General features: G+C 32.1%; 1 protein-coding gene across 1 annotated transcript; it reads left to right on the top strand.

The window, feature by feature from the left end:
• The first annotated feature begins 4,453 nt into the window (after positions 1-4,453).
• On the top strand, positions 4,454-13,667 carry LOC140431737 (endocuticle structural glycoprotein ABD-4-like). The gene is made up of 3 exons (XM_072519619.1): positions 4,454-4,520; positions 8,020-8,156; positions 13,266-13,667. The coding sequence occupies exons 1-3, from the start codon at positions 4,509-4,511 to the stop codon at positions 13,543-13,545; spliced, it is 429 nt and encodes a 142-aa protein (XP_072375720.1). The 5' UTR covers positions 4,454-4,508; the 3' UTR covers positions 13,546-13,667.
• The last annotated feature ends 8,726 nt before the right edge of the window (positions 13,668-22,393 follow it).

The following is a 22,393-nucleotide window of genomic DNA, read 5'->3' as shown; positions in this document are numbered from 1 at the left end:
ACGCGCTATCTCCGAGTGTTAAGTTTGGCATACAAAATTTTCTTATTTTCTTCTGGGATAACCTCAAAAGACCCGAAATTTTCATTTTCCTTATTTTATTTAAAATATATGTTTATTATCGTCTGTTTCTGTACTACAGCCATGTTAATTTTTGCCAATTTATACTACTGCCATCGATGTCCACTTTTTTGTTTTTTTTATTAGAGTTGTGGCAAAAGCTTTGAAGTCATAAATTTCTTCTCGTCCAATCTCGTGTAGACTGTATTTTGATTTCTTTGATGCCATTCTTACAATGGCGAACCACCTAGTGGGGTCAAATATGTCTACATTTTTTTATGCTTTCTCAATATGACCATGGACCGAGTCCTCGAATGGGGACTCCATCATCGAATGGCCAGGTTCAAAATAGCACTGGTCAATTTTTGGAATCTCTAATGTCTGAACAGCGTAAAGCAACATAGCAGATACATTTACGTTGCGGTTTGGCCACCACACGCGTCACTTATTCTTAATCGTCACCAAAAATATATCCTCACATTGTTCGTATCCTGATACATTAGGTTCACTGGTAGAAACATGGGAGGTACTATCTGAAATATGTCACTTGTTGTGATGAGAGCGGTAAATTATGAGTATGCGTTTTATCATGACGTACCGATTTGTTAAGAGCTAACATAACTAACTTCTTCCCTCTTGAATCCATTATTGTGTAATAATAAAATTATAAAACAGTATTATAACGATAATTATAACAATCTCTACATCAATTAACTTAAAACTGATTCACGTATTTACGTCCTTTACAATTGTAACAGAACTGGAGTGCAGCGGACCACTCAGATAAATATAATTAATAAATTATCAACTGATTCACGTGTTTTACAACTGTAACAGAACTGCAAATACAACGGACCACCCTGCTAAACATAATAAACCAAATTATTAAATCTACATTTACTACCTGCAATCAGTATTCAGTGCAATAAAATTAATGCCACAAAAATGTACCTCAATATCAGCTTACTTATAGTACGAAAACATAGTATCACAGAACTGTAACAGCACTTTTGTGACACTAAAAGATTGATAAGAAATGTAGTTACGAAAACACCTTACTGGGCTTTTAGGTGTTCGGAGAGATACAATTTTGTGTCACTCAATGGAACTCACTAAAGTAAGTTCAATATTGAAGATATTTCAAAACGCGAAAAAATGTAGTTACATTTTTGTGTCACTAAGCCGAAGATTTGTTCCTTTTTTATCTTAGCATATGTTTAAGTCCTTATCACAGATAATTTGGGATGGGCCACATATGTGAAATTAATTGGACTTTGCATGTACGAAGGTGGGCCTCAGAATGAACTTGTCCAAAACTAAGTTTATGGCAAATATGGTCCCCAATAACCATTTAATTACTCTAAACAAAGTGGTAAAACTGGTAGAGAAATATACGTATTTGGGTCACGAAATAAGAATCAGCAGGGATAACTAAACATGCGTAATCCAAAGACGAATTACTTTAGCGTGGGCAGCCTTTGGAAAACTATTTTGACCAATGCGTATTACCGTTCATGACCTATGGGGCGAAAACTATGACTCTAACCAAGACTACGGCTTCGAAATTGAGAGTGGTACAGAGACGAATGGAACGGTCTATGCTGGAAATGACATTGCGAGACCGAATAAGAAACGAAGATCTGCGAAGAAGGACGAGTATTGCTGATGTTGTGGAACGCATAGCGGAACTAAATAGAATTGGGCAGGCCATGTAGCGAGAATGCATGACTCACGATAGACGAGCAAAATTACATATTAGAGGCAAGATCAGACAAACATAGTAGAGGCAGACCACCTACACGTTGGGCTGACGACATCAGGCGTATCACGAAAATTGGCAACAAAGAGCACCAAAATTGAAAAGAAGGAAGGAGTTTAAGGGAGGCCTAGGTCCAGCAGTGGACGTAATAAATAAAGGCTGATGAAGATGATGATGATATATTTAAGAAACATCCTGTACTTCTCTTCTTTTTCTGTTTGTAATTTAGTATTTGTCGGTCAATATTTCCGAACTTTACTAGTAAATAAACATTTTTTTGCAATAATTACTTAAGTGAAGCTTCTTTATAGATAACGTCACGAGTAGCTCCACGAAATAGCGGATTTCACATCGATTCCCGACTGTCCCTCTATTCGTTTCTAGTCATCGTTTATTATTCCAATCAGGTTTAATTTAAAAATGGCATAAAAAATACTTTACAGAATGCCTACATTACACAAAAAGTAAAAAATTAGCAGAATATCCGTCAGTAAAAGATGTAATAAAACAAACAGAAAAATTAAGGATCAATACTAGAATTTAATTTTAACGATATATCTTAGCGGTTGAGTAGTCGCTAGAGACCAGATCTGGACTGTACCGTGGCCGCAGAAGCCACGGTACAGTCAAAGCCCAGTTCATGCTTTTTTGACAAATTTTTCATAAAATGTGATACGGTGTATTGCTTTTGTAAAACAACAATTTCTTCTTTAACATAATTAATCGGAACATTTTGTATCTCTAGTTCTGTTGAATATTTGTACTTATTTGTGCTATTTTGATACTATCCTTACTTTCATCCTCTTCTTTTTCTTCTTTCTTAGCTTTTTCTTTTTCAGGTGTCATTGTTCCCTACTCTCCTTCGCCACTTATTACTGTCCATTATGTCTTCTTCGTTAAATCTTTCTCTTTAAATCATGAATGTGTTGCTTGTGTGAGTCCATTTCAAAAGGTAAAAGAAATAATAAGTTAGACTTACTCACAATCAATTTAATGATTAATAATGAATAATTAAATTGATTGTGAGTAAGTCTAACTTATTATTTCTTTTACCTTCTCTTTAAGTCCTCTGTCACACAGTTCTTTCATCTACTCCTCGGTCGGTTTTTCTCTATCCCCTTTTTCCCTAACTTCATACTTTTCGTTTCTACATCTGACGTCACCAAATCATTGCAGTCTTTGTTTTTGCATTACATCTTTTTTGAGACTACAGAAACCCCGACTTTTTGGCCTAATCACGCTATAAACCTATTAGAAACCTAATTATTATTATTGTTTAATATAAACCTATTATTTTCCCTTCTATTCTTACCCAACATTCACCGTAACATTTTTATTTCAACTAGCTTCATCTTCTCTTCCTGAGTCTTCTTTACAGGCCAGACTTCATCGCCGTACATCAACGCAGGTGTCACCACACTCTTGTATATGTTGTCTTTCATCCCTTATCCGATGTTTCGATTACAAAGTACCTCGCTCATTAGCTTCTAGTTAACCAAGCCAGCCTCTAGCCTGTGGGCAATTTCTCGATCTAGTGTCTCATTTTCTGTTATGTAGTAACCAAGGTATTTAAAATTTTCTACTCATTTTAGTTGTTCCCCAAGCAATTAGATCTACTCAACCGCTTCTGTTCCTCCCCAACCAAATATACTTTGTTTTCAATCTGCTTACTTTAAGTCCTCCCTCTTTGATAGCTCTTCTTAAACCCTCCAACTTTTCCTTCAACATTTCTTTACTCTCCTGTATTAACACCATATTATCTGCAAAGACACTGACCAAGAAGTTCTCTTATCTTTTCTCTCAGTACATCCATAACAAGAATCTTACTTCTGTCCTCGTTTCGTAGACATTCCTGTTTGTTTATATTATTTAATTCTCTGGTAGCTAACTTTTCATATTTAATTTGCTCTTCTATTGATCGTACCTTACAGGTTAATTTGGCTTATACTTTTATTTACGTAATACAAATAGTTCGTATTTTTGTAATACATTTTAATACTAAACCAAATAGTTTTTTTGGCTTTGGAAACACTAACACACAAGGAAATTTAATTTTTTCCTTAGAAGTTACTAAGTCATCGGGTCTTGTAATATCAATTTTTCACTTTCATTGAACAACGTTTCTAAAATTCATTTGCAGAGACAATTAAGCGTTTACTGTCTTTAGAAATGATTATTATATAAAAGAAACAGAGAAAAGTAGTATAATTTTTTTATCACTGAATATTCGGTACAGGTCACCTGATTATAATATATATCGTCCACTGTCCGATAATGTATGTTTGACTTAAATTTAATCAGTTCAAACTCTGAAATATTTTACCTATTAAACGACAATATAGTTGAAGTAAATATAAATAATAATAGTATTAAGATTAATTTAATAGCCATCGAGTAGTAAAATCCATTTAAATTTTGCTTAAAATTACCTTGACTCCCCTTGTTATTTAAAATATCGCGAGATTTACTTCACCACACCTTTCAATTTAATACAGTTGATCATCTTAGCCATCCCGGTGACCTTTCCACAGAAACAGATGCATTATAAGGAAAAGAAATGCATCGGAAAAAATTGCGAAGCGCAAGAGGGTACGAGGTGGGCATTGGAGATGATTCTTGACTAGGATTTTAGTATATATATGAATTTAGGAATTGATGAGTTTAGTTTTAGAGTGATCACTGAGGCTTAACAATGATTTCTTTGGTAAGTTTCATTGCGGTACACGTGAGTCGTTAAAGGGTAATCAATTATACTAGTTCGCAGTAGATTGTAATGGAAGTGCTAAATAATTTTTAATATTTTTACTGATATTGCGGTAGGTTATTATTTGTTTCATTCGAGGACCAATACAGATTAAATTTTGCTTACGCTAGTGTTTATATTTTCCAAAAATCCATTTAAAGATGATTCGTTTTGGTTTTTAAATGTTTCAATATTATTTTTTCAAATATGATCTAGGCTTACTTGTAGATTAACATGGTCAGATTTTTTTTTAACTATCAAAAATTTATCTTATGTCATCGTTACAGATTTCTTTCAAATCTCATCTTAAGTTAATGTTTTCTTTTTTGTGTATTCTATATAAAAATTCTATGTTGACTATTTTTCTAATTTTTAATTTAATTTTCTTACTTTACGAAAAATAACTATTTAATACTTTTTGTTTATTCTTTGTTGTCTTAGTTATTAGTAAAGATATGATAATTAAATTCAGACCATTTTGATACATGTCAAAACCAGTGTAATATTTTGTAGATTTTTGTATTTATTTTATTGTTCTAAGAAATCTTAGATATTCTATATTGATGTCTTAGGTTTATAACATGTATTGAATTATTTTTTGTTCCATCTTTGGCTCGAAAATCTCTGAGGCTCCTGGCCTGCTCTAAAATTCGTCGCCATTCTGTTCGGTTCCTGGCGACGTGTTGCCAACTTCTGATTTTACTTTATTTTATTATTTTTTTTGTTTTTCTATAACTATTTTTATTTTAATACTGTTTTGGAGCTTCTTAATATAGATCTGAACTATTTTCTTTTGACATTTTTATTACTATATATGTTTAGACTTTTAAATCGAAAACTTTTCTTCGCGTTATCGTAGATTCTTGTGTTTGTTTTTAAATACGTACCTAATTTACATTTATATAATATATATGTTGAGTTAAATTTTGTATATTTACATTCTTTTTATAGCTTCTACTGGGATTATTAGCTTAGATTTTGGGCCTTTTATACTATTCCTTTATACCGTTTTATTAGACTGATAGTTGGTGGCTAAATTTTAATTGTTTTATAAATAATAAATCTGCGGTAAGTTGTATACTTGCTTTATTATTTTGTATTTTTCTTCAGTGTTACAAATAACACGTTTCAAAATTTCTTTGATGAAAAATCTGTTTTCTAATTTCGGGTTTAGTATTGTCCATCACTTTTCACCTTGCTCTCTTATTTTATTTTCTCTTTCTTGTTTTTAATATCAATCTTTCTTGAAAAAGTTTTCTGAGCTTCAAATTTTTTTTCCGGTCATATAAATTTCTTTTCCATTTTAATTTTTTTTTTAATTTATTATACTTAACTTCTATATACCTAAGTCCTGCATTTTTGTTTTTATTGCATTATAATTTTTTTAATCCGAATATTTTTGTGTTGCTTTTTAATATGACTGAAGTTATTGCGATGTCTTGACTTTAATCTCAGAAATCGTTGTCAAAATACAAAGATTGGCTCTCATTGCCTTAGATTATTTTCCTGGTTGTGATAAAGTGCTAAAGTTTCAATCAATCAGGTCACCATTGTAACCAATATTTAGACGTATGTCCAAGACTTAGTTCTTCTTTAGGTGCCGTCTCTAATAAAGGTTGGCGATGACTTCTGCAAATTTGTCTCTATCCTGTGCTTTTCAAGATTTAGTTAGTTTTGTTTTTTAAACATACCTTTTCAGGCTTCTGTCCTAACTGTGTATTTTGTATTTGCTTGTTAATTTTTTTATTTCATTTTGCCTATTGTTTGTCTTGACACCTAATGATAGACGGGGAATATGTATGTTGTCTATTGTTTTGATTTTTTATGCTTTTTGGCTACTGGTTATTATTGTTTTTGTTGCTTCTTCTTTATTTTAATAAAAATATGTTTAACTAGATATTTTGGTTTCATTATTTTTCTTAAAAATGTAGACTTACATCTATTTACAAATTTTCACATTTTTTTTTAATAATCAATATCCTTCTCCTTATTGCTAAAGCCCTTATTAGGCGTGGTGACACTCTAAATATTATAATCTTGCTATTTCCATTGGCTAAGATCTTATGGCTTCTGGACGGATTTATGTAGGGATTTTCTCACCAGAGTCTTTATTGGGTCTGCTCATCATGTTGGAAATCTTGCTCTTGGTCCTCAGCCTTCTACATTTCCTTCTACTATCAATAGTTATATGGTCCCCTAGCTAGTTCTTCTAGCTATGTAGACCAAGTAAATTAGGTATACTCATTTTTTTAATAGCCTGTCTTTTATAGGAAGCTATTCCAGAATTGACAGGTTGGTTCTATGTTATGTCCAGGACACGCGTACAATTCTTCTTTAGTTACACATTTCTGTAATACAGTCGCTTTTCTGGCGTTGCCAAACTTTCTATTATATACCAAATATACCAGCTTCTTTTCTTCTACTAAAATTATGACGCCCATTATTGAGCGTGGTATTCGTCTAATTTAAGAATTGACGTTTACTTTACTAGTTCCTACGGCTCCTTTAGCTACTGAAAAACGACTACGACAAGAAATAAAGACAAGCGAAAAACATCCAAAACCCAGATGAGAATTACTACATGAGATATCAGATCTCTTAACTTAAGGGACCAAGAAATAATTCAAGTGCTGAAAGAGAAAGAAATAGACATTTGTGCTCTACCGGAAACAAAAAGAGAGGAAAGGTACAATCAAAATTGGGTGAATACATACTAATCTACAATGGAGTAGAAGGGAGCAAAAGAAAACAGGGCCAAAGAAGATGTAGTCTTACTAATACACCAAAGGTACAAAAATAACATCAAAGAATGTCAATACATATCAGAAATAATTGTAACAGCAAAGATAAAAATAGAGAAAGAAGATCTGAACATCATCGGTGTATACGACCCAGAAAATAACAAGCCTTAAATTACAAGGGAAGCGTTTTATGACCAATTATAACAAGTAGTAGATTAAGTCAGAGGGAAAATGATAATATTGGAGGATTTCGAATAGGCAATCAAGTAATACCCGCAATTAAGCATAAACATAACGAGGATGGAAAAAATGAAAATGGAGAACTGATGATAAACTTCTGCACGAATGACGAAATAAGAACAAATACGTGAGAAATGGGGAATCTAAAAATTTAGATTTATTTGGATTCCCTATTTCTCTCTTTACATCTTTAGCAACGTCTGTTTCGCTTTGCAATTCTTAGAAGGCAAAAATTAAAGCAAAAATCTGGATTTTGGTTTCGTCAATAAAAATCATCGGATTTTTAGTTTCGTGATTTACAAAAATATATATTTACCCATACTTGTAAATTTAGGTACTTGAATTTCACTTTATAATATTACATACATACATATATATATATATATATATATATATATATATATATATATATATATATATATATATATAAACATATTATTTCAAATATATCTTAATCAAAAATTTTTGTTTTATTTTAGGTGGTATTTTTAGCGATATTTGGAGTAACTCTAGGACAATACAGGCCAAACCCTGGTCCAATTTCACCAGGCCAGGTTATTCGTATAATAAGTCAAACTCAAGAAGGTCCAAATCCAGATGGATCATACGCATGGAGGTAACGTAACTGAGGATGTAAATTTTTCTTGGAATTCTTTTAAATTTAAACTATCTGCGAATATGTTTTAGCTATGATTTTTTTCTTTTAGCTTTATGATATTTAGTTAATATTTTTTTAGTATTGATTGGACATTCTCGTAATTGTAGCATGATGTACTATAAACAAAGAAGTATAATGTTGTGTATTTGATTGTCAGAAGGATTTTCTTGCGTCACTTGTGGAGTTTAAAATTAATTTGGTATTGTCTTAAACCTCCAGCACTTTATCTGTATAAAATATCAGGGAAAACATAGCCAGTCAGTCATCATCATCATCCAGCCTCAAGAGTCCACTGCTGAACATAGGCCTCTTCCTCATGTTTCCAACCCCGTCTATCTTGCGCCGCTCTCATCCAGTTTTTATTGAGTCTTCTTAAATCGTCAGTTTATCTTGTAGGTGGTCGACCGACGCTTCTCTTGTCTTCCCTTGGCCTCCATTCCAATAACCTCTTTGTCCATCGCCCATCTGTCATTCTGGCTATGTGTCCTGAGCATCTCCATTTTAGTCTGGCTATCTTCTGGATGATGTCAGTCACTCCGGTTCTTCTCCTGATGTCTTCGTTGGTTATTCTGTCTCGCAGAGTTATTCCTAACATGGACCGCTCCATTCTTCTCTGCATGACTCTCAGTTTGGTAGCTGCTGCTTTTGTTAGGGTAAGTGTTTCTGCTCCGTACGTCAAGACTGGGAGGACGCAATGATCAAATACCTTTCTCTTTAGGCATGTGGGCAGCTCAGCCAGTCAGTATTTGACTGGAAAATTCGAGGGGGCCACTACAGTAGGCCTCTCTTAGATGAAGTTTCTTTCCATCATTACCTTAACTTGTTCGACTCTTGTTTTGTTTAAATCCTTGAATCATCAGGACAATGTTTAATCATATCAAGCTAGTTTCCTTGGGGAAAACGTTGTTCTTACACATTTTTGGTATATATTACCACTATTGCGTGTACCAAATACCAGAATTTTCATCGTTGCTGCTTTATATATTCTGTCCAATATAGTATTTTCCGTGTTAATATCGGTTTTAGTTTTGATAATTTCTAGTAAGAATTCGGTGGCAAGTAAAGACATATTGGATTTAGTTTAATTCTATTTTATTATCTGGTAATTTTAATGTACAAGTTTAAAAATGATCTGTCGCTCGTGAAAATATTTTTGACACAGTCAACAAATTGAAACAAAAATAGCACTTATTTTTTCACTGATTAACTGTTTTCAAGTACACACACTAACTATTAACCATCAAATCCTTTGTGCAAATCGCCGTTCACCGAGAAGTCATTTTTGTGAATAATAAAATATGCTATTTTATTTTATTGTTCTGCTTAAAATACTAATAACAATTATTAGATAATACGAGAAAAAACAAAACCATTACATGAATACATTTTTGTTTAATTAGATAGTTATTTTTAGTTCAGTTATTTACCAATGGATACTAACGTATTTTATTTTTTTTTGGGTATCCAAAATGTACTATACTTTAATAATCAAGTTTAATCGGTTTTCTATCGGTATTTCTATTTCTATATCCTAAAACTGAAATTGCTAAACTTGCTTTATTTGTACCTATTATTGTCCTTTTAATAGCCTGCTAGATCTGCAATAATATGGCAAGGTTGAAGTATTAAATTAAGCAACACTATGTCCTTATCTCTAAATATAACTGAGGGAGCTATAATATTTTAGATTGTTACAGCACTAACAAGCGAATCTAGATTTAACTACGGATTTCATCAAATACTTTCGATAGCAGATAAACAAACAACAGTGTTTTTTTAGTAGTAAAAGATCGTGTACAGATGCAATATTTATTATAAAGCAAATTACTGACAAATCACTAGAGTATAATAGACCAGCATTTTTGTGTCCGATTGACCTGAAGAAATCGTTGGATAGAGTAAGACCCAAAGATGTAATCCATCTTCTGTAGAATAGAGAAGTGTCCTTAAATAATATAAAAACTGTAGAAAACATCTACCAAAACAACAAAATGGAAGTATATGAATAGATGGACAACTTACATAACCTATAAAAATAGGTAGCGGAATAAGATAACGAGATTCATTGAGCCACATGCTCTTTAATTTGATCATGGATAAAATCATCAAAAGTGTTAACAAACGAAGAGGATACAGAATGGGAAACACAGAAATAAAAATACTCTGTTAAGCAGACGATGCAATATTGATAGTCCAAAGACAGATATCTGCAAAGACTGGTCCACAAATTTAACATAAGAGCAAAAGAATTTAATATAATATTCTCATCTCAGAAAACTAAAACAATTGTAGTCAGCAAAGAACCACCAAGATGTAAAATAGAAATTGATGGCATCAGTATTGAACAAGTAATGGAAAATTAAATACCTGAAAATTACACTGTCTAGCTATGGAGACCTAGACAAACAAGTGAAAGATCAAGTACAAAAAGTAAATACGTAGACTGGCAGGATGCCTTAATAACACTATATGGCGAAACAGACACATTAACACTGAGATGAAGTCATGAATGTATAAAGCTAGTGTAAGACCAATAATGACATATGCCTCGGAAACAAGACCCGACACAGCCACAACGCAAAGGCTATCAAAGGGATCATACCACGTTACCATCAGAGTAAAATAGCGATATTACTGTATTATTGCAGAAAAAAGAGGACCAGTTGCAATGTGAAAACTACCGCGGAATCAAGCTGCTTAACGCAATAAAGAAAATAATTTAATAATCACACGCTGAAAAAATAGTTCGCACATAGCAACGTTTGTAGACGATGTTGACACAATTGCAAAGTCAAGCAGAGAAATAACAGAATCATTACGATATATGCATGGACGGAAAAACGCAAAAATAAGTCAGTTACAAAATCTACCAATATGAGAATACAATACTGAGAGGGCAAAAAATACAAACATATGGTTCAAAAACCTGGACACTCTCTAAAAGTGAGAAACATTATTAGCTATCTTTGAAAGAAAAATTTTGCAACACATGTACAAAGTCTTTTTCTTCTTCTTCTTTTTTATGTAGACATGAGTCTGTTTTTCAATGTGCCTCCAGTATGTTGCCGTTCCATCGTTTTCGTGGTCTTCCTACTGATCATCTTACTATTGGGGAACCGTCTCTTGTCGTCTTTACTGCTCTATTTGTTGTCATTCGGCTTATATGATCGTTCCATTCTACTATTCTATTTCTGATTCAGTTCTTGATGTTCTCCACCTTGCAACTTCGACGTATATCTTTACTTCTAGCTCTGTCCCATAGTGTCTCAACATCAGTTTTCTATTCAGGCAACCTGCGGCTCTATTTGCTTTATTCACTGATCTTCCACTTTAGTTTTAAGCATTAGCTAGATAATGTGATGCCTAGATATTTAAACTCTCTCACTTATTATCTGACCTTCCAGCTCCAATTTACATCTTAGTAAATTTGCTGTTCTAACCATGGATTTTTTCTTTTTTGGTGAAACTAACATGTTAATTTTTCTGGCGATTATAATAAATTAGTGCAGCATACGTTATAAACCAGTTTTAATTTAAAAGAGTGGTATTGCATCGTCTGCATAGCAGATTATATTAAGTTGTTTTTCTCCCATATTGCGTACAATAAGTGGATAACGTCTTTTTATTTGACCCGGTCAAATGCCTTCGTAAGGTCCACAAAACATAAATATGCCGGCTTTTTGTGTTCTAACGATTTCTGTTGCGTTTGCCTCATTATGAATATAGCGTCGGTGCATGACATTCCCGACCTAAAACCTTGTTGTTCTTCTGTTAGTGTTATAATTTCATCCAGTTTATTTGTTATCGCTTTGGTTGTTAATTTTAGTGTTGTGTTTAATAAATTAATTCCTCTGTAATTTTCGGGTCCGATTTGTCTCCTTTTTTGGAGAGAGGTATTATTATGTTTGATCTCCATTCTTAAGAAATTCTGTTTTGTTCTATTGTCACATACAAAGTCAAAAAAGAAAATTGAATTTAAATAAGAAGATTAATTTTGAACTATACAAAATGCGTAAGGATCCGGATATCGTGACATTTAATAAAATAGACTGGCTGCGTTGGATGGTACATGTGAAAAGATTGGAAGAAGGCAAGATACCAAACAAAATAAGCAAACAAATAACAGTAGGAAAGAAACATAGGAGAGAAAATAACAAAACAGATCAAAAGCAAGAAGGATTCTGGAATAGGCTTAAACCTTTGTGAAACAAATTTTATCTCACTCACAACCAATTTATATATTCCTGTAAAGTACAGTTAAAGGGATCATTTGGCCTACATCTATGTTTGTTGCCTTTTGGATAAGTTTTAGCATCTATGGTCAAGAGTACATTAGGTCCAGGCATTACTAGTACCTAATTCCTCACTGTGCATCTTAATATTTCTGACATTGTCGTGACAGCTGAAGTACTGAATCTCGGTCTAGTCGTCTTTGCCTTTTAACTTCACCTTTCAATGATTTTCGTGTCGTATGTGACGCGGATTCTCGCTACTGCATATTTAATCTACCTTTAGAACACTCTTCTTTGCGACGTCGCCGCTTATATTCCGCTTCCTCGGCTCGTTGTTCTTCTTTGAGCATTCCTATAAGATATAGCTTCGTTACATTCTTTATCGGTAATATATTTTTAAGTCTCTAAAATACATTCAAAAGAATTTAAAATTAAAATATTAAAGTAGTAATATTTCCGAGTATTGATATTTGAATCATCAATTTGTAGAATGAATTAGCTGTAAATCAACCGTATATTGAAATTTCCGTAAATTAATATTTCAGATTTCTCTCCTAGGTGGCGCTAGGAATTATCGTCCCGGACAAACTGCATTTCCGCTTGACATATCGTCCTAGCCTTTTAGAAGTTGATGTTAAATTTTTTTGATATAGTAATTAAATGTATTATACTTTCGAAATGTGTTTTGAAAAAAAAGTTAAGATTGCAGTCCTTTTTTGTTTATATTGATCATTTTGGCAGTGCATTAGATCAATTACTCGGTTTTACAATAAAATATTTCGATTCTATTTTAAAATCAATGTTTAAGTTTGTATTTACAAATTTGTTTTTACAGTTATGATGCAGAAAATGGTATCTCCGCCCGTGAAACTGGTAGACCAAAATCACAAGATATTCTAGGAGTCCAAGGTGACTTCAAATACACCGGACAAGACGGAGTACCCATTCAGCTAACATACACTGCCGATGAAAACGGATTCGTTCCCCAAGGCGCTCACTTACCTACTCCCCCACCAATCCCAGACGCTATCCTAAGATCTCTCGAGTACAACGCTGCCCATCCCGAAGAAGATGATAGCCAGAGACAACCTACTGGAGGATTTAGAAGACCATAACCGGATTTAGAAGTATTTTAACTATACTAAATGACGTTTCTGTGGTATTTAATTTATACGAATGTGATGTTTATATGTTGTAATATATTTTTGTGAATAATTATACGTGCAAATAAAATGAATGAATTGTAAATTTTTTCCACTATGATATAGCTAACCATTGAGGCAGTTATCAATGAAAAGAAGATTTTGCAAATGACAAAATTTTACAGTTTGAGAGTATCCAAAAATAAAAATAATATTGAGAAATTCAGTGCGACTAATATCTGATGAAGCTGGTATTTATGGATTTACTGCTAAGTCGTGTTTTTATATTTAACTTGATTGTAGAATCAGGCAGTTTCAGATGTGTTATTATTTACAGGGTAAATAAAATGTGCATTTAAAAATACGTGTTTCGAATAGGTAATGATTGTTGCTTGTTTTAAATTTTTAAAAGTAGTGACCATCATACTTATTGCATTCAAATTAAAATTTTGAAATGGGTAATCTTTATTTCACAAAAACATGAATAAAACCGGTGGGGCGAGATCATAAGGTAGGTGTACTCCCACTTCCAGCTAGTATTTTGATTAGTAGGATATCATTATTTCTTCAGATCTATTATTTTTTAATTTTTAAATGTTTAATACTAAAGAAAAATTTATATTCTTGAATACTATCAACAAATTATAGTGCAATGTTGATGCCAACCGACTCAACCTGACGTGAGTAACAAATAATCTTTATATAAGATATTAAAATAGTAAATATAACCCATACAAAGTAAATCAAGTTTAACCTACAACTGGTTTTTTGGGACCCTTTGAAACTGATCCACGCCAGTTCTTTGACCAGTTCCAGGACCGGACCTGCGGCAATGCAAAAATCATAATTATAAAAATGACTTCAACCGACAACATGAGTACTTCTACTTAAAATACGTAAAAAAACACTTATTTCAATGTAGTAAATACATTCAAACACCCAACACATGATCAAGCAATACTCCTTTCTACTATAGAAAGGAATGAAAATCCATAATTATATCGTAGCGATTGGATTACTGCTTGGTCCACGTAACGTTCTGTTTGCATTTAGAATTTTAAACTACAGAATATACATCTATCTCTTTAGCATAAGTCAGATAAGCATAAGTCATTTACCAAAGAATTATCGATATGCTTCTTTATTCCCACAAATATAATAGTATAAATGAGTTACAAATAGAGATAAAAAGACGAATCACATTAGCACAATGACTGGGTAATTTTAAACACATGCCCTACATTTCCAAACAATTACAAAAAATTGGCATCACTACAGTTTCCAAGATAACTTTATTAAGAGTAAGTAGGATAGAAAACGCATACAGCCACATTCTAATCTTCAAAAGGCAAATATTTATTTCTCCTCTACAAAATGCTTCCATTTACGGCTCCATCAATGTATTCCACAAAACTACTTATCGTTTATACCTCTCAAATGATGAACTTTACTACTCTTTACTAAGAGCAAATATTGGACATTAAGATACAGATTCTCTGATCATAACAACTGGTTACTCCTCAAACGTACCCTTAGATATCGCTCCAAATACGATACTTACAACATAGGATACAGAACCTGGAACACAAGAAAACATGGAAACAAACTATACCATAACTGAAACTATAGAAAACCTTCTTAGATAGATAGATAACCCTCCTTACCAAAAGAAACAACATCATCAAATCCAAACCACATTGTTTTGTCCTAGTGAAACTGTAACTATACAAACTTTAGTTAATATTAACAAACAACTATTCGAGTATCTACTTACAAAGTTAATCTCAAAAAAAATCTCATTCTCACCCGATATTGACCAAAATAATCCCAAAAACGGATTTACAAATCCTTACTTTTTCTACCTCACATAAACAAAAGAAAAAACCTTAAAAACGAACCAAAATCTTCGATCGATGACGACATTATTTCTTCACTAGAATCAATAAAAGATAAAATCGATAACCGATTACCCAAATTTACATTACACTATACAGAAATATGCGACTTTATAATCAATACTCTTTATGCTACACATCCCGAAATTATCTTAAAGGACTACTTAAATAAACTTTACGAATTACCGATATCCTTAACTTTATTCACTGCTTCTCTCATAACTCAAAATTAACAAATTAAATCACCAGATCAAAAAAGAAACTTCACAGTCACACACCTCAAATAAAGAGACTGACGAATCGCTATCGCAGGCAGGAATTCTAAAAATATCAAGTAAGTTTAGTATACAATGGAATTTTAATGGATTCAGCACCCATATTAAAAAAATAAGACTCTAACAAACCAACTTTCTTCTAAAATAATCTATCTTCTAGAAACTTACTATTAACAAACCAATATAATTATTCGAAATTATCACTACCTCTAAAACTCAGATATTTTTCTTATTTTATCAGAAATATGTGACTTCTTAAACAATGCCTTAAATTGTAAAATCCCGGTATATTTCACAAAATCGTAGTAATCAACCATCAGAATTAAAAGAAGTCCTAACATTTATATATGCCCATTTTTAAAAACTTCTAACAAGTAACATAATTAAATTAATTATAAATCTAGAGTTAGCAGCAGATATTATAACTGATAGTGGTACTATCTCTCAAACTGAAAACGTCCAATGGATAAATCACTAATTCTGCAATTGAACTTAAAACTGTGTATACAAGAAACTCACGTCAAGGGGAATTTAGTAATAATCTTAGAAACTATATTCCCTTGCTTAAAAATATAATTACAGAACACGCCAGGGGGGTATGGCTATCTTTGTCATAAAAATGATATTGAAGCTAACCTTATTAATCTATACCATCTCCGTTAATCTTATTAGGAAATACAAAGTGTCATAACACTACTTGGGAAGTTCAAAAACAGACAATGCGGGAACTTATTACAAACACAATCAATAATTCAAAATTTCATACTTATTAATAATGGGGAATCCACCAGGTTTAATTCCTATAATGAAAATCTTTTTTCTATTGATATCTCACTATGTAGTCCATTGTCCATGTAGACAAACATGAAACAACATATTCAATTTAACAGACTTGGAAAATAAAATCCGCTAACTGGGACCTTTTTCAGCATTATATTGATAAAAACTATGCAACTTCACATTAAATAGGAATATTGATACAAACATATGTACACTGAATAAATTAATTATCTCGACAGCGCATAAATCTTTCGGAAAACGGAAAACTTATAATAGGACACCGATCCCTTGTATCATTCGCTGCAAGCAAACATGCACTGAATATTCTTAAGAGACATAAAACAGATGCTAATTTACTTGAATTTAAAAAGATTAGGGCAAAAACTCGATATTTAGTTAAAAAAAGCAAAAGAGACTCCTGGTATAACTATGTTGCCTCCATAAACCCCTTAACTCCTATAGATACCAACTGTGAAAGATCCGAATCCTTGAGGGATCAAACAACTACATCAATATTAATACCCTTTCTTACAATAATACTCCTATTACTCTCAAAAAAATATCTAGTGTATTAGGCTATGTGTATTAAATAATTCTAGTGATAGTAACCTAAACCCAAACTTTATTAAATGCAAAAATCATGAAGAATTCTTTAAAATGTTAATTTATTACAGCAAATTGCTCCTAGATGAAAATATAAACAAGGGCTAAATTATTCTCTAAATAGCCTAAAAAATACCACCCTTTTGATATTTAACCAACATATTTATATATTTTTTTAAAAAATCTTCCAGAATCAGCTAATGTTATCGTCCTAGACCTATTCAACTCAATATTTTTAAATAATATTTTTCCTATTATCATCCCAATTCTTAAAAACAACAAACCTAAAGACGAGACCATGTCGCATCGTCCAATTTTCTTGACATCCAGTATGTGCAAACTAATGGAAAATGTTAAAAATAAAAGACTAATATAGCATATTTGGAAAACTCAAAATTATTGTCTTCCTTTCAAAGTGGTTTGAGTCCGAAATCCATGAAGCATGTCTACATAATCAAAAACTGCTGGCTGTTTTTTTATATCAATGAAGCTTTCGACAATGCATGAAAATATATTATTTTAAAAACATTACAAATATGTGAAATAGAGGGTCACACATTACCTTTTATACAAAATTTCTTAACTCATATAGACACATTGAAGTAAGTTGAAGTAAGAGCTAATGGTTATAATTCTAGTCCAAGATCTCTTAAAAATGGAATTCCGCAAGGCTCCATTTTAAGCCCAACATTATTTCTGATTGCAATAAATAACATCCTGGACAACTGAGGTTACCGATTAAATCAATCTATACTATTGAATTGGAAACTATAGAATTACCCTTAGCGCATTTAGAACTAGCCTAAGCAGTAGCCTTTATGTATTAGCTAACGAATTACCTTTACTCTTACAGTGGCAACAATTGTCGTTAAATTAGGCAGCTCGAGTATAATCAAATTACCAAAATCCTGTGCATTCAAATATTTTAAAACCTAAATTTATCAGTAAATACAAAAATAAACCTATGAATACACTTCCTTTTCATGAAAGATTAAAATATAGTGGATACGACTGTGAGCAGATTAGTACTATCATAAAACCAACCCAAAACTTCCCCCTTTGGTCAACTAGTCCACTAACCGCATATATATCCCTTACTTGCTATCACAAAACATCCACCAACCCAATAGTAATACATAAATCATATCATGAAATAATATCCTTATATCCAAATTCTGAACATATCTATACTGAGAAGCACTTGCTATTTTAGAAGCACTAAAAGTTTGCAGAAGAAAACCCGCACCTCATTACGTTAGAATATATGATTCTTTAAGTATACTAAAAGCTTCACAGCTATTATATCCATCAAATGACATAATGCTAATAAAAAAATAAACTTATACTATTCTCAACAAAAAATATAGAGATAACTTTTTTATGGGTTCCATCAAGGGAATACGAAGCAGTGGACCAACTTGCAAATGTAGCTACACTAGATGAAAGCATCCCTTTAATCACACATGCTAACAAGAAACGACCACAAAGCCTCTATCAGGAGACATATTACCAATTTATAGCAGAATAAGTGGAATTCCACATCCAATAAATTAAAAGATGTTCTAGAAACTGTGGGCACTACGGCACTATCTTACCACTCCCATTTAAATATAGCGAGCAAGTAATAATGACATGACCTAGATTAGGACATACTGTAACAATCCATATCCAGTTAATACATAAAAAACCCATCCCGTTCTGCAAACAAATGCATGACCCCAATCACTGTTAAACATATCCTGTTGGAATGCAAAACATACTTCCCCGAAAGAAGAAAAAATAAATTCACTACCAACATGAAGCCTCCAGTTCAACCAAGTACTGAAATATTTATATCTAATATAATATACATACTTAAATTAAATACATTGTGAGAAATTGAATACTTGTATATTGTGTTTGTATCCCCTGCTAATAACTAGTAGTTGATGCAGGTTCATTTTGGTTTAAATAAAAAAAATTCATCAGAATTTTGCTTCGTTTTAGGTATAGTATATTAAGAAGTATAGTTGGACGGCTTTTTGCAGAAAGACACCAATCTACAAAATAAGATTTTCTATTATACCATTCTTATTGTATTACGAGTCATACTTTACTCCAAAAAATATCCAACCCAGCAGGTAGTTCCTATCGCCATCTATTAACGAGCGAACTAAACCAACATATCAGTTTACTCGGAAAGTTGCAGTTTGGTTCCTTTCTGTAAAACGACTTAACAGTTACAGCTGGTAAGAATAAATTTAGTAGTTGTTGTTGTCAAATAAACAATATACCAAAATACAAAAGTCATTACCGCAGATCCCAATATTCTTAAGCTGAATTATTTCTACCTACAGAAATTACTTTGTCTTTGATGTACAGGAATATAAGAAGCAAATGAAAATCCAGTTAGTTTCAAACATAGAGACATATTTATAAATAAATTTATTTAAAATTTAAAACATTAAAAAAGGATACCTGCAATATATGCAACACCTACCACGGTAGAATCCAAAATGTCTTTTCTGGCAACGAAAGAGAAAAACTCAAGGAAGAGCACGACAATCATATAAAAAATTGCCAGAGGGTTAAAAACCAGATGAAGAATGATATTAACTGGCTAAAGGTAATGAAACAATCGATTTTCTAACATTTGATTCAGAATGGACGGAAAACGAGGCAGGACGCGGAGCCCAAGAAATTTGTTCATGCTTAATACAGCATATTAAAGAAAATATATCTGACAATATAACTGAATTAATCTTATAATGTGATTCGTGTGGCGGTCAAACCGCAACCATTAAACTGACATAATTCTTAAAGCTGTATTGCAGTCAATTCTTCTTTAAAAAGACTTCGCATGCGTTTCCTTGTATCAGGCCTCAGTTTCTTACCAAATGATTCTATTTTTCAGACGTGGAATGTGCACTAAAACATCAACGACTTTACCTGCCAAATGATTATATAAAAATTATGGGAAACGGGTCGGACAAAAACAAATTTAAAGTTACGCGAATGATATCTACTGAATTTTTTGGAACGGCCGAGTAGGAAAAACAAATAATAACTGCAATAACTACATAATAAACAAATTATGCTGAAATAGATATAAGAAAAACAAACAGGTGGGCCGACCAGCAATATTTAAAGATCTACTACCTATGTGGCTCAATGAAAAACAAATATCAAATCCAAAACTAGTAGACATAAAATCCGTGATTCATTGATTCCGAATGATTGCACACATTTTATTTAAATATTACCGGAACAGACATTATAGTGGATGTAGTGGTGCGCATATTTTGAAATGGAATCGTCAGAAATTTAATTATCGTTAATAATGTTTTGTTCGCTGTAGGGAATAAAGCCTATCTTTAAACAGAATCTGATCAATGCTATTTTGCATAAAAGAACCAACCAACATAATACCACTAATTTCCATATTAGTAAATATTTTTTTAATTTGTTAATAATTATGTTTCATTTTAATTTTTAAAAATTTTGTATGTTCTAAGTTTAAACTATTTTTGATCTGAACTGAATTTTCTAACTCTGAAGTAGCGCGTTTTAACATCAATTTACTCAAGAATACGATTTTGGGGTTGGTTCTTTCTACAAAAAGCCGTCCAGTTGTGGTTACGTATAAAAAATGCCGGATGGTTCAATGTTTATACCTGAAAAAATGTGCATTATCGCTTAATGGGAAAGTAATAATTGTAAACAATGTTTATAATTTCTTAAGAATGGAACAACCTTCGATTTCTGTCGAAAACACTGTTGAAAAGATAAGTAATATAACAGGTGCAAATTAACGATATATTAGATTCGAAGTGAAATAAAAACCTAAGTTGTTAAACCTCTAAACAACAAAGGAGGCAAAAAAAAATAAAATTACCGAAAAAATTAAAAGCAGAATGAGAAAAAAAGTTCACGTTCAAGTTCAATTATATTTAAAAAAAGATAGTATTAACTTTGCCAAAGTTTTCGATATAATCAATTAATGAAGGTCCTTATCTCCCTAAAATGGAATAGCCAAAACTATCAGAAACTTTAGGAAAATTGAAGTTCAGGTGAGCAAACAATGAACTGAATCATGTCACAATGTGACATGACACAAACCTTCAATCTTCACGATGGTTGTGTTGGAAGTATGATCTGCTGAATTGAAGGCACCTTTCGGTAATGGACGATGCCTAATAATAACACATATATGTCATTCAAACGGGATTTTAGAAGGGGGTTCATTAATACTAAAATTTTAAAAACAGAAGACTACCGTATGAACGGTGATGTTTTTGAAGAATATTTTCAGCAGATCGTAGAACTGTAATCGAAATGTTTGGTTATACATCTGTGAAATAGGTCTTGGAAGAAACAGAATATCAATCGGCCAATAGACAGAAATATTAGTTTTCCAGAAAAATCTGTAAATATTTAATTGATACAAATTGTAAAATTAAATAAGCATCCCAAAGACGAACAAAAGCAATTATTGCTCTAGTCCTTCTTCCTCAATACCACTGGTTAGGTTAGGTTTTCAATCTGCATTATATTAGTGCCGTAAAAATGTACCTACACGTTACAAACTAACACGTATTTGTCCAATACCCATAGTACTGAAGAATAAAACTATACTTTATATAAAAAATTAAACAAATTTGTTGAATTTATTATCTGGCGCCAGGACCAGACGATATTTCTGTTCTTGTTCTGTTTTTACAAAATCTACCTGATAATGAAAAAAATATCTTCTTAACCTATACAACAGAATTTGGACCAATAATGAGTTTTCCACAAAATGGACGCAGGCGATATTAATTTTATTACTAAAACCAAATAAATCACTTACTGATTCTGATTCCGAAACAATGGTGAATTATAGACTAAGGTGATTTTTGAAAAATAGAAAATTAATATTCAATGAACAAAGCGGGTTTTGCATGAACCGATTTACCATGATAATTTAATAGACCTAGAGTCCGAAATAAATTAATCATTTGCAATTGGACAGGAATGCCTTGCTGTCTTTTGCGATATTATAACAAAAGCATTTGACTTGGCTTGGACATACGACATTCTTTATACGCTGAGTTATTAGGGTGTCAAAAGTAACATGCCATATTTTATTTATAATTTTTTTAACAAGAGTAAGATAAATGGTACAGTATTCAGCTATAAAGACCAAACAAATGGAATGCCTTGAGTATTTGTTAATAGTTCAACACGATTCTTAGTAGCGATAAACAAAATCTTAGGAAACTTTCCAAAACCTATTAAGGCGAGGTTATA

Source organism: Diabrotica undecimpunctata, unplaced genomic scaffold (assembly GCF_040954645.1).
Source record: "Diabrotica undecimpunctata isolate CICGRU unplaced genomic scaffold, icDiaUnde3 ctg00001191.1, whole genome shotgun sequence".
NCBI lineage: Eukaryota > Metazoa > Arthropoda > Insecta > Coleoptera > Chrysomelidae > Diabrotica > Diabrotica undecimpunctata.
Note: the sequence above shows the minus strand (reverse complement) of the source record. Positions and strands in the feature narration are given on the sequence as shown.